Source organism: Tiliqua scincoides, chromosome 4, assembly GCF_035046505.1.
Source record: "Tiliqua scincoides isolate rTilSci1 chromosome 4, rTilSci1.hap2, whole genome shotgun sequence".
NCBI lineage: Eukaryota > Metazoa > Chordata > Lepidosauria > Squamata > Scincidae > Tiliqua > Tiliqua scincoides.
The window spans coordinates 25,439,905-25,454,142 of record NC_089824.1 but is presented as its reverse complement, the minus strand read 5'-3'; the positions used below and the strand labels follow the sequence as shown (position 1 = coordinate 25,454,142).

The 14,238-nt window shown below is 42.6% G+C and overlaps 1 protein-coding gene across 1 annotated transcript in view; it reads right to left on the bottom strand.

Annotated features, from left to right (window-relative positions):
• The window catches only part of RGS22 (regulator of G protein signaling 22), a 75,802-nt gene extending 67,132 nt beyond the window's left edge, over positions 1 to 8,670 (bottom strand). Inside the window, exons 1-3 of the mRNA XM_066624393.1 lie at positions 8,646 to 8,670; positions 6,433 to 6,461; positions 1,450 to 1,512 (exon numbers count right to left, since the gene is read on the bottom strand). Coding sequence (XP_066480490.1) covers positions 1,450 to 1,512; positions 6,433 to 6,461; positions 8,646 to 8,670 — 117 coding nt within the window. The remainder of the gene's footprint in view (positions 1 to 1,449; positions 1,513 to 6,432; positions 6,462 to 8,645) is intronic.
• Between the last annotated feature and the right edge of the window lie 5,568 nt (positions 8,671 to 14,238).

Below are 14,238 nucleotides of genomic sequence, written 5' to 3'. Positions count from 1 at the left end.
GCTGGATGGAAATTTAAACCCACTCCCCAGTCTGAAACCAACACACTAACCAATAGCCTAATGGACACCATCAACAACTCACACCATAAAAGCCCAGTTATATTGAAACCATGGGTACAAAGACTAATTGCCAAATCCTAACAAAGGCCTTAGTGCAGCAGATCTTGTGATGCAATGCTGTAGGCCCTGTTGTGGCAGCGCAAAAGATGCACTGCGGTCACATGTAATGGAACCCCTGGCGGAAATGACCAGCAACACCATGCATGCACCAGACTCATCTGGACACTTCACCAGCCTAGGTAAGGTGGCAGCAGGGGCAGGCCATGGGTGTTTGAGGAAGGTTCAGGTTTGGGGCTGATGGCAAGAGGCAGATAGCACATGCAGGAATCTATCCATTTTCCAGCATGCCCCATCCCCTTCCTCTCTTCGGACATACACAAGTTACATAGCTGGTGAAATCTAATGAGACCCCATAGGCAGCCAGAAGACCTACTGAGTTCTTAAAAGTTGCTTATTTTCCTGTTGTTGGCCTTCTGGTCGCTCCCCCCACTACAGCATGCAGTGCCTGCTCTATTGGTGCAGCTGCATGCTCCAGTGTGGCAAGGGATAGGACTGGGCTATAAGAAGATCCTTACATAATTCTTACGCAAGAGCTAATGCAGGATCATGTCCTCCATCTCTGAGGAGTAGACCACCCAGCAGCAGCACCAACAGAGTGCCCCATTTGCATGTTAATTTCAGCACAAGGGTTCTATTGCCAGCATTAATGTGCACTAGAAACAACCCATCCTCCTTCAGCGCATGTTTCCTGGGGTTGGTGACATTGAACCGTATGTTATTGTTTCATTTAACCTCTTGCCTACTTACTGAGGCTTACACCTGGGTCTTGTCTCTAGGCAACAGCTGTATAAGCACAACAAAGATAAAAGGCCAAATTGTAATAGCATTTTAACAGGGGCGTCACATTCTTGCCGAGTAACTAGCACGAGCTGCAGCCGAGTCAAACTGGAAATATAAAATGTTCCCATTTAACCGTATTAACGGGGAGGAGAGAAATTCTCCTGAGAAAATCAAATGATGAGATCAGGATTTCTCAACAGCCACTCTCCACTTTGGTGCTTTTTGACATGCAATGCGGCATTGTTCCCTCAACTTAGAAACCTACTGGGGTTTCCGGCATGAGATAATTCTTACACAGTCAACATTCCCTCCGTGGAGTGTTTTCTGCAAGAGTTTCATGGGCAACTAATTGTGTGCGCTCATGCTTTGGAAATGTGGCTCAGTATCCACAATGAAATGGAGGCCATCCAAAGCGGTCAGGTCGGGCAATTGATGGATTTGTCTTCCAGAATCCAAGTATTACAGTGTTATCCTACACAACCGGTACAACCCAGTTTCGCTTCTGGATATTCACAGCATGGGTTTGAGGCAGTATTTCGATATACTTACTGGGAGACTCAAGAATTCATTAAAGAAGTCTACAAGTATATCGTCGGTCGCTAAATAATCTTCCTGGGAAGACAGAAAAACACAAAAACATATTATGTTGGGTCTACAAAGGTGGGCCTTGAAGCATGCCTGCAGGATCGTCATTTATTAACCAACTTCAATTAGTGCTTGAATTATGAGGAAAAAGGAGGGAAGCCCTTAATGAAATCCACAAGTTCGACATCCAATTTCAGGACAATCATGCACTCCTGTGGCTTTTAAAAAACAGTAAGTAAAGGTGCTGTCAGAAAAGGTAGCAAGGCAGATCCCTCTGCCACCTTCTCCAGTAATTCAAGCACTGTTGTCTATCCTGTCCTATACAGTCATAATTAAATGAATCTCATTAAATGGCCCCACTGAAGTACTGTGTTTCTTTTGCAGCAACCTCATTCTCTAGGTATATAACACCATGCAGTATAGAACAATATAACATAGGTAGAGCTTGTTGCTACAGATCTACTTGGTCCAGTCAATTCAGAGAAGGTGGTCAGTTTAATCTTAAAGTTAAAAATTTGTTTTTTAAATAAAGTACATCAGACTTTGTAAGGGACTGACTGAGAACAGGTATTAGTTTTCTTTTCTTTCTTTTTTTTTTAATTCTAGCAAGCAGTTGCAAAATAGAGCAGAGGGGTTGGTGGGACTTTAGGACTTTGACCTCACTGTAGTTCTGATTCTGATCATGTCCCCCACACACTATTTGTGTATAGAAAAAAGTTTTCATTGAAAACCATTGGAACCTCTCTCCTATATAAGCAGGGCACAGCTGAGACAAGAACTGCAAGATGGACAAAGTCCTAAAGTTTTCCTACCTCTCAGTTTCTGCCCTGCTTCATTATCTCCCTTTCCAATTTAAATAAAACCAAAACTCACTGTTCCATCTTACACACTCTGCATAATGCCTAATTTGGCCCTGATCAATAGGAAGAACTTATGAGGCTGCAGTCCTGTCTTTGCTTACCTTGGCATAAGACCCACTGACTATAACATAAGAACATCAGAACAGCCCCATTGGATCAGGCCATAGGCCCATCTAGTCCAGCTTCCTGTATCTCACAGCGGCCCACCAAATGCCCCAGGGAGCACACCAGATAACAAGAGACCTGCATCCTGGTGCCCTCCCTTGCATCTGGCATTCTGACATAGCCCATTTCTAAAATCAGGAGGTTGCACATACACATCATGGCTTGTAACCCATAATGGATTTTTCTTCCAGAAACTTGTCCAATTCCCTTTTAAAGGCAGCCAGGCCGGATGCCGTCACCACATCCTGCGGCAAGGAGTTCCACAGACCGACTACACGCTGATTTACTTCTGAGTAGACATGCCTATGATTGATCTCAAAGCATATTACCCCTATCTTCCAACCGCAATTTCCCATAGCTGACTCCAGGTCTATCTGAACCATGATAGTGCCAGGTCTGCCATGGATGCAGGATCTAAAGGGCTGCATGGGAAGCTACCATGCACACCAGGGAGGTCACTTCTAAGGGTTCTGGGGCTTGAACTGGAAATCTCATATTGAAAACTAGGGCCTAGTCCAGTGAGCTACTGCGTGTGCACAGGCACAGAAAAAAACGGAAGTGTGCAACATCAACCTCTGTGAATGGCAGGCAATATGAAGCCCTCAGGTCCTGTATAAGTATTAGGAGCCAGGCACATCAGTCAACAGAGTGAGCAGTACAGTAATGATAACATTTCAGGTTCTATATGCCTTCATCTTTTGCTTATGGGCTTCCAAGAAGTAGCCAGTGGGCCACTTGGGAAAAAGGATGCCGGACAAGATGAGACTTTGGCCTAACCCCACAGGGCTGTTCTTATAAACCCTGAAATAAAGTGGTTGCACCACAGTACTTTGAAATTAGTTGGAAGTTTAGCGTTGACATGGGCAGTGAGCTAAGTTTAAATGCTTGGAATATTTTGTTTGTGTGAAAAACTTGATTAGAAACAGGCTGGAGTATAAAGTACCATATTTTGCATTTTTCACTTCCAATATGTAGACAGTTTTGAAGTTACTGTTTTGTAGATGACTGGATAAGAAAAATTAACAAAGAATGTGGATACTTTTCTAGCCCCAGGGATTCATATAAAACAAATCACTTATTCATGCAGGAATTAGAAACACTGTGAAATTATGCAGGGACATGTACTTTTATTTGGTCATTTTTAAAAAATTGAAGTGAAATCTCTCTCTCTCTCTCTCTCTCTCTCTCTCTCTCTCTCTCTCACACACACACACACACACACACACACAGAGAGAGAGAGAGAGAGAGAAATAAATAAATAAATAAATTTATTTATTTATTTTTAATGTTGACATTTTACTACATTATCTGTATACATTGAGCTACTTATTGCACTTTAATTTTTTAATAAATAGTAAAAAATCACCATGAATCATGTTATTTATATTCACTTTTTAAAAATTAACTTTTATTCCTCTTGCAACAAAGGCAGTATCAGAAAATTGTTTCAAAACATATTTATCCAGTAGTTACATGTTTTCAATGCAATTTATATTCAAGTAATTATGTTTAAGATTGAAATCTTAATTTAAATTATAATTTAATTTTTTAATTTTTAAAATTTAGTTTTAGTCCTGCAGCTGCAAGATGTGCAAATTCTTTTCTGACTGGGGAGTAATAATTTAAAAAGGCTCTCTGACCCTCCTTGTAAAAGACAGGCTTGTACTGCCTTTAATGGTTGCATGACTACAATTCAACAGAAGTTCTTTCTAACATGGAGGGACATTGATGATGGGAAACTTCACCTGTCGAATTTATGTCTGTAAGGCACTTGTTGTAGGAGCCTTGGCAGGAAAATCAAAGTGTCAGTCACAGGATATCAAGTTGCATAAGATAAGCTTTGAGAACTGATTTTATTAGAGCCAAATTAGACATGATGCAGCAGATCTGTGAGCTCCCACATTTTAAAACAGAATGTAATAGCAGCACTGCAGGAAGCAGTTTCCCTGCAAAATTAGCATAAGGAAGAAAGGGTGAACCCATCCTCCTCTGACACTATGGTACCAATCAAAATCACCCATCACTACAACAAGACTGCTATTAAATTTAAAAACCAAACAGCAGGAGAGCCTCTTAATGGATCTCAAACATCTAGTCTGGCCCTAAAACAGCCCCGGGGGCAATGCTGAAAAACAGAGCATTAAACATGCATTGCAAGGGTGAAAGAACATTCACCTATATAAAGATCACATCATTTTATGTGGTAGTGAACTTGCAATAACTAACTAACCTATTAGTGGGGCTCCAGAGCATTCTAGCCTAGGAGGTTTGCTGCAAGACCAGTAAGCTGAAATTACAAGAAGGAATCCTGAACTGCAGGGCAAAGGGGGGCAGGGAGGGGAGAGATGCAGGCTGCAATCCTATCCACACTTTCCTGGGAGTAAGTCCCACTGAACAAAATGGAAATTACTTCTGAGTAAACATGAATAGGATTGTGCCAACAGTGTGTGGAATCCCAGGGAGCAAACATAGAAGATAGCAAGAAATGACTTTTAAGAAATAGCTCCTACATCTTTTTATCTGATTGCTGTTTTTAAGAATGTTCTTGTTATTAATGTGTTTTTATCTTGTTTTAATTCATGTTTTTAACAGTGTTTTAAATTATTATTGTAAGCCACCTTGAGTCCCTTTGGGGAGAATGGTGGGGTACAAATGAAGTAAATAAATAAATAAATTACTGAAGCTGCAGAGCTGGGTGGGTTAATCCTTTCTTCCCATGACATTTACCCATTTCAAACTCTCCCCCACCCCATTTGCCTTATTTTGTTGTTGCCCATAGGTGGAGAAAGTAAGGCCCAGACCCTGAAAGTGGCCTGTGAGAGCCTTCAGTCCAGCCCTCTGACTGCTCTCTGTCCATGACTAATAATTTGGTCCTCAGACCTTCACCAATCCACAGACACACCACTGCTGGCACTGTTGTGTGTGTGTAAGAAGTACAAGTATTCAAGCACACACTTTAAAAAAGCCACTCCACAGAAAGAGCAAGAAGGAAAAATTCCTACTGTTGCCTTCAGACTAAAAAGCCTGTCCCTTCCTCCCCTGATCCTAATGGGGAGAGGTTGTGGATGCATTTGCCCTTTTAAAAAAACTGCATGCAATCCAATCATAGACCTCCTGCCACCACCTCTACTTTTTCATGTTGTTTCAGATATTGTTACCTAAATAACAGCTGAGACTTCTCCTTCCACCTCACTTCCCTATTGTGTCAATTCCACCCCCCCCCCATGCATTCCTTCCTCTCAGTGGGCAGAATGTACCAAAATGTTTATGAAGTATTTTGGCTCCTTTGTTGATATACACCAAGCAGTACATTCAGTTCCTACAAGGAGCCATTTCGAATGTTTAGAGCTAAAGCAGAATGTAGCAACAGAGTGCACAAAATTTAGTAATCCATCATTTGTTTTTCTGCTTGAGCCCTAAGTGCTTTCCAGGAGCAAAGACAAGCCACAGGGTTGGAAACTGCACTCTGCCAAGTTGGGGGGGGGGAGAGTTTTCCTGGGGAATTTGCCCTCTCTTGTGATGCCATTTGCACCTTGCAAAGATATAGGAGCAAGCATATTCTTGTTATATGTAAACATTTGGTATTTTTTAAAATCCTTCTAGATTTCTAGGTTCTTACATTGCAATCCTAAGTATATCTACTTAGAAGTAAGTCAGTGTGCTCAACAGGGCTTATTCCCAGGAAAGGGTTTAAAGGATTGCAGCCTTATGTATATCCTCTCTGTGACAGGAGCCTTTATAAGTAGTGAGACTTTTTGTTGAGTGGATGACATGAGAAAGAGAAAAGAATAATAATAAACTAAATGCCAGGCACATTCTTGTCAGCACAGTGATTGCCTCCTCTACTTCACCAGAGAAACTGCAAACCATGGAGCTTCCGCGAGGGCCTATTTTTTCTAGGCTGAAGAATTCATTTACTTACAAACTCATTTTCTCGTATGCAGGGGGGCACTGAAACACACAGAAAAAAAAATGAAAAATTATTCAGTCAAAGGGTTGTCTGTTTATTATTTATTTTATCACTTGTAATCTCTCTTTAAGAGGGATTTATGGCAATGCTGTAAAGTTAAAGAATAAACTGAGAAAAGCCATTTATTCTGCCTCCTCTATTAACACTGAGATCAACTAATTGATTAATTGATCCCAATCATCTGGTACATCTAGACCAGAGTCTCCTCAATGGAGGATTGATGGTAACTTCATCCTTGCAGCACCCTTCTTTAGCCTCACATATTCACTAACGACTAACCAATAACCAATGGCATAGCTAGAGGGGGTGCAAAGCACGAAGTTTTGCAGGTGCCTGAACACACCTTGCAAGTGGCCCCCTTCCTCTCCCCTTCAGAGCCACCCCCCACCCAGAATGGCTCTGAAAGGGAGGGGCCACTTGCACAGTGCATTCAGGTGCCTGCAAAACTTCGTGCTTTGCACCCCCTCTAGCTATGACACTGCCAATAACCCTGGGTTTTGTTTGTGAAACTAATGTCAAAAATTGAAAACCCAATAAAACCATTAATTAAAAAAAATACTGAGGTCAATACACATTCTGAAACCAAGAACCCATTCACAAAACCACAAAGCAACAGCAGCAACAAAACAGCAAAGATGTGCTGTTTACAGAGCACTCCATTAGCAAGCAACCAAACTTGCTTGCTAAATGAGAGCAAGGATGCAGGCAGGCAGCTCTCTTTGAGGAAGTCACTGGAATGTCTGGATGCTACCACAAAAGCATCCAGAAGTCTTTGAGGTCCAAACATTTGACATCAGAAATTAGGGTAGCCAACTTTTTTTTACCAGCACCTTTCCTGTACCTGCAAGAGCAGCCCATTCTGCAGATATGAGCCAATTATAGTGACAAGCTTTACCTGTTGCTTCTCCTAAATAGGCAGCTGTTGTTAAAGTCACAAGAGCAGGCCCAGCTTTTGTTTTCCTGAGTAGATGGCAATCCCAACACAAATTATTTTAGAAATTTATATACAGGAGTTAAAATAAGTGGTGGGGCTAGAAAAATATACTGGGATTTATAAAAAAGAAAAGCTTTGAAGAGAATTACAGTGTGCTCTCTCGCTCTCTCGCTCTCTCTCTCTCTCTTTGTGAGAGAAATTTTTAATTTTTTTAATTTTTAATTAATTTTAATTCTGACCTAACAATTCAGCCTCTGCAAAATGTCCTTTCAGCTCTCAGGTTGACAAACTGACCATCTCTCTCTCTCTCTCTCTCTCTCTCTCTGTGAGAGAGAGAGAGAGGGAGGGAGGGAGGGAGAGAAATGGTCAGTTTGTCAACCTGAGAGCTGAAAGGACATTTTGCAGAGGTTGAATTGTTAGGTCAGAATTAAAATTAAAAATCAGAGAAGCTGCTGTACTTCGACAATTGCTCAGCATGTATTTAGCCCCCAAAGTGTGATCAATTGCTCAGCATGTATTTAGCTGAAATACGCTACTAGAAGCATAGCTCAAGAACTGCATGCTGTTTCCATGAGTGATGCTAACTTTCTTTTCTATATTATAAAAATAATATATAAAACATATAACATATAAAAATATGTATTTTTTGCCATCTGTAATACAAATTACAGTTGCAAAAAAAGTAGTGCAAAAGGCCACCATAGGCTAAGGTGCACTCAATGACAGAGTCTTTTCACAAGTGACAGCCCAATCCTATGCGTGTCTACTCAGAAGTAAGTCCCATTAGATTCAATGGGGCTTACTCTCAGGAAAGTGTGGATAGGATTAGGCTGTAAGCCTGCTAGCCACTCTCTCCCTTTGTGCTCATGCGTGCAACAGAAAGTGTGTGTGTGGGGGGGGGGGGAACCTGCAGTTCCACGTGCAGTCTCACCACTGTCTTCCATTCGAATTAGAGATGTGTGACATGCCAAAGGGCAGTGTAAGCATCGCTTGTGAAAAAACCGTTTTGCAATGACTGGGTGTTCTCCTTTAGCCACATTCACACGTGCCACATTCCCAGCCTGGAGAAGGCATCACTTCAGAACATGCTTCTAGCTAGACTGGTGGTGGGCTTGGGGTCGGTGAGTTCCAGCGAGGCGGCTTCCTTTCTCCCCCTCCCCACTGATCGCCTCCCCGGCTCATGAATGGAAGGCACTGGGTCCTGTGGGTCGTCTGAAGCCCGAGTACATACCCGTGGTCAGCCTCTTTTCCCGCATGGTGAGGACGTGCGCCCCGGGTCTGTGGAGTCCGTGATCCCCCCGCCCGGACGCTGAGTTAAAGCTTCATGGTCCGCACAAGAGCCCAGCGAAGCCTCCTCGGCTGGAGCACCAAAGTGGGGGCGCACCAGTGGCCAGGACTGGGGCTTGGCGTCGTCTGCGTAGCCTCACAGCCCAGCAGGGTTGCTATGGAGCCGCAGCAGACAATACACGGGGAGGGGAACCAGCTTTCTGGACTCCATGACCAACACTTGCCCTCCTCTTGGCTGCGGAGGAGCCGTGCAGCAGCACGAGGGACTACCGCGGGGTACGATCCCCCCGGGAAAGCGCTTGGGTAGACCACACCACGGTCCCTGCCGGCCTCCAGGGGGCGCCAGACCTGGGGCTCCTGCTGGGGAGGGGGGCAAGCAAGAGCCTGCAAACTGGAGTGCAAAGACTGCCCGGGTGACCTGGGACTGGGGCTGCTGTTGGCCTTCCCCAGGACACGCGAGCCCCCTTTGGGATGGCGGAGAGGCCAGAGCTGAGCTCTCCCGCAGGGACAGGCGCGATTGTGATGCACCTCGCAACACATAATGCAGCCTTGGCGACGACCAGATGGAACCCTGGCCCGCGTTTGTCCTGGCAGGAACTCACTCCCCTTTTAGGACAGCCGCCCTCTGGCATCCTTCTCCTCATCACTGTGCTTGAGAGACTTGGACTCTTTCCGTTTCCTGACCCAGAGAGTCAGTGAGTGTGAATTTATCTGGCGCTGATGAGCTGCAAGGATGATCAGACCTCCCCAGTTACAGTCCTCAGCCATGCAATTTGTTCAACACTGAAGTGGCACTTTTTTTCCTCATACACCCTTTCAGCTGAAGATCAATCCCTGAGGTTTAATATATCTGCAAAAGAAAAATATCCTTGTTTATGTATTCTGATATATATCTAAATACAGTACTGTACATGATAAATTAGCATGAGAAATACATAAGGACTGTGCCATCAGCCTCGAGATCTGTCTTTTAAGGATTTGTTTTCGGTTCCTTTTTAAAAATCCAAATAAATGGTAAACATTTAGTTATTTAAATTGTCCCCAGTGTCTGTCTCCCCATTCTGAGCAAACTTCCAGTGGACTTTGTTCATGCTTTTTGACTCGCCATTTTTTACTTTTTTAATTCCATGCAAACAGTAGGCTTATCCTGAGACCCACCTTGGATTGATTTCTAATTCAATTTCTACTCTTAAAAAAACTCCACAGTGGGTGTAATTTATATTGCTTTCCGTATACCACATGAAATTGACTACATAAAGCCCTGGAAAAAAAAGAGAGAAAGAGAGTTATTATCAGATTTTATTTTAGTAGAGGCTGAATGCTTGTATTTGAGGCATTGTGCTCTCTTGGGAGGGGAGCATTAATGACCTCAGCCAGGCTGGGTAGGAGTCAAACTCATAGACCTACCTATCCTTTCACTATTTCGGTAGGGGATAGCAGCTGAAAGTAATCCTAACAGTATTGATTCTCCACATTCAGACCAACCAGATAACTAAAGTCAAACCAAACAACTCTTGTAGTGGCAGATGTTTCACAGTATTCTCAAGGTAATGCTCCACCTTCTGGGCAAATGACAGATCAGGCTGAGTAGCCCACATGCTTGCCTTGCTGGGTAGCACTTTGCCAATATAATGGCCTCAGCAAAGATAAACCTTTCTGTAGCTGCAGTGTGGAGTAGGTGCCCAGACAAAACAGCAGTCAGATCACTCACAATTCTACAGTCCAATTGGGAGATGGACATAACCACTAAACCAATAGTTACATTCTACAGAGTTGTAGAACTGGTTCACGACACTATGCAACTATCTGAATTGTCCCATCATCACAAATATACAGCAGGCAATGTCATCAAGCGAAAGCCTCATTACTGAGTGTGGGTTTGAACTTGGGTGATCTCCTTGCCACAGTCCAACATCATGCTGGCTTTCTAGATTAGTGCTGAATTAGTGCTTGGATTAACTCCAAGATATGCCCTGTTACATGTGTTAGACTAGCTGTGTGGGATGGACATTTGCCTGTCACAGAGATCATCACAGAGAGTCCCAATCCAGCTTCTTCTGCCTTTGAGGTCTTGAACATGATCTCACTGCCATAAACTAAGCCTTCTCAGAGCCATCAGTTGCAGCTGATAGCCAGAAAAAACACATTTTAAATATTAAATACACATTGGTTATAGTTGGCAGGCAAGAATGGAGCATGAACCCAGGCTGCTAAGTTTACAAAGGCACTGAATAGCCTGCAAGCGTTACTACATGAAAGTTTTTTTTAAAAGTTATTTTCAAAGTAGTTTTTTGAAGATGAATCTTCAACACCCCCTAGTGGTAAAACCCAGTATATTTTGATGGACAATGCCCAGCAGAGCCTGCATAACAAGCAACAGGAGAGGATGTTTGTTGGTTTGAACCTATTCACTGTAAATATCCACCTACACACCTCTCAGCATCAGCTTCCCTGTAGATCCAAATTCGACAATGAAAGGATGCCTTCAGTTATTCACAAAATCATCTGGCAACAACTGAAAGCATTTTCAGTGGGGAGGCATTTGTCTAGTTTACATCACTTAGGTTCATATAGCATAGATTTTAGTGTAATTAATGTCATTCTGGTCATGGAACAGCACAGGCAATCAAAACCAAGATGTTTCCATGCTGTGACAGAACACTTTTTGAGACAGCCTCATTGAAGGTATCGGTAATGAATGTTATCATCATCACCTACTTTAGCAAGACACAATTGTCTTCTTTTTATCATGATTGTCAAGACATGATTCTCTTTATTTTATAAAGATGTAGCCTTATTCATACATAATATGGACTGTCATCCATGTATAAGCATCTGTGCCACTCCAGATTTACTGTTGGTACATATATATTTAAATTACTTGTTTGTTGCCTTTCTAATGCATAAAGTGGTAGACAACACAAATAACATAATGGTAAAAACAAAGTAAAGCAAAACAAGCTTGTGGAATAAAGCAAAACAAAGTAACCACACTAGCCCACGAAACCAATGGACAGTGATCAGGGCTGGCCCAAGAGCACCTGGCTCCTAAGGCCATGTGTCAGATATTGCCTTCTCTTCCTAGTTATGAACCACCCTCTGCTCCTCCCTTTTCCTGGATTGGAAAAGGAAGAGGGGATGGCATGAAAGAGGAAGTCTAGAGAAAAGTAGTGGACTAACAAGACCAAAACTCTCCTCTCTTCCACACTGCCTCTTTCATTCCGTCCCTCTTTCCCTTTTCCAATCTATGGTGGAAGAAGCAGTGAAGGTGAATGTGCAGATGAAGAGAAAGCCACCAGCTGTTGCCTGAAGCAACCTACCAGAGTCTGCCCCGTGGTCAGGCTGGCCCTAGAAGAGATGCAGTTTGCACCTCCTCTGAAAGACCAAGAGCATGGATGCATTGCATACTTTAGCACAGGGGTGCCCAAACCCCGGCCCGGGGGCCACTTGCGGCCCGCGAGGCCTCTCAATGCGGCCCTCAGGGAGTCCCCAGTCTCCAATGAGCCTCTGGCCCTCTGGAGATTTGGCCCAATGCAACTTCTCTCAGCATGAGGGCGACTGTTTGATCTCTCTGGTGTGAGCTGTGGGATGAGAGCTCCCTACACTGCTTGCTCTTTCACATCTGTGATGCAGTAGCAGCAGCAAAGGAAAGGCCAGCCTTGCTTTGTGCTAGGCCTTTTATAGGCCTTGAGCTATTGCAAGACCTTCATTCATTCATATAAGTTCATCTTTAATATATTCATTTATGTAAACTTATATAAATTTATTCAAATTTTAAATGTAAATTAATTCTTCCCCCCCCCCCCAACACAGTATCAGAGAGGTGATGTGGCCCTCCTGCCAAAAACTTTGGACAACCCTGCTTTAGCAGAAAGGCTGTTCCATAGCTTTGAGGCTAATCAATTTGCTAGCAGAACTCATTTCAGAGCTTAACTAGTTGGTGGAAATAAGTACAGTACTATGCAGTACTATGCAGTTGGACTTAGTTGATGATATAGGATATATCCAAATGAGTTCCATATCAGAACTCTGCAAATATAACCGATGACTTGGGCAGACTTCTGTGAGTGCATCCATTCCTGTCAGCTAAAAAGGAATTAGAAATTCTTGACCCCTTTCTGTTTCCTGCATCGAAGCAGATCAAGGCTGATGACAGCTGTTCTACAAGGGAGCTGAAAAAAAATTCAGATTGTACCCATACAGCTGAGCTACATGGGTCATGATGAGGTTCTATTGAGAATTCATAGCTTCGAAGAAAATAAAGAGAATGTTCTCAGCAGGGGAAAAATAACTTTACATGTTTTAAGCGTTTTTCTTTCATTTACTACAACTTCAGTGAGAAAAATTACTAGACTTATGGAGACTGTGCCAAACAGCCTTCATTTTACATTATAGTGATTTATTCCTCTGGCTACCTTTTGACAAGCTCTGAAGTACACTAAATACCAAAAAGCATTTTTCTTCAAATAAGCAACCAAACAAAAACAAACGTGACAGGTCCTTGGAGTGCATGCTTAGGCCCCTGCCACACAAGAAGCATGCTATACAGAGGTTCAACACTAAAACTAGCCTTTTCTACAATGATAGAAAATGCAATTTTACCAAGATTGATCCTCTGTACAGTCCCAGTGATGCAGGAGAAACTTAAAAGCCCAAAGGTACCTTTTAGAGCAGTGGTTCTCACACTTTCAGCACCAGGACTCACTTTTTAGAATGAGAATCTGTCAGGACTCACCGGAAGTGATGCCATGACCAGAAGTGACATCATCGAGCAGGAAAATTTTTAACAATCCTAGGCTGCAATCCTACTGACACATACCCAGGAGTAAGCCCCATTGACTATCATTGTCAAAAATATATACAGAGTAGCCTGTTAAAAGTTCAGGTCTGTAACATTTCCCCAAATGCAGTCACATAGCATGATAGCATCTAGTCCAATATATTAAAAATAAAATATTGAAATGAATGGGGATCCACCTGAAATTGGCTTGCAACCTACCTAGTGGGTCCCAACCCACTTTGAGAAACACTGTTTTAGAGTTTTACAGACTGATTTTATTCCTTTCTTCCTCATAAGTAAATACCAGCAATTTCAATGGAACTTACACCTAAGGTAAAAAGCATAGAACTGCAGCCAAAGCGTTTTGAGCAAAATAAAAGACCCAGAGATTGAATCTATTGTGATATTCAGCTTTGTCTGGCAGCATCAGCTCCAGCATTTCCCTTGATAGGACAATTAATATAGATGATATTGCAATAAAACTGCTGCCTTAATTAGGCGAGAAAGGTGGAATATAGATTATTCAAATAAATAAACATTAAAATTAGTTTTAGCTTTGGTTTGTGCTCATAAAAGCAGCCAAGTACTGGGGAATATGATAGATTTCATTTCCTTCTATTAAAATGTTGCATTCTATATCAGTTTATGCTTGCAGCAGTAAAGCCCAAATACTGATTGATTGTTGAGGAATGGCAAAATAGGTTGGAACCTGCATAAAGCAGAGAAATGAAACTGAAGAAAGGGGACAGTAAGGCTG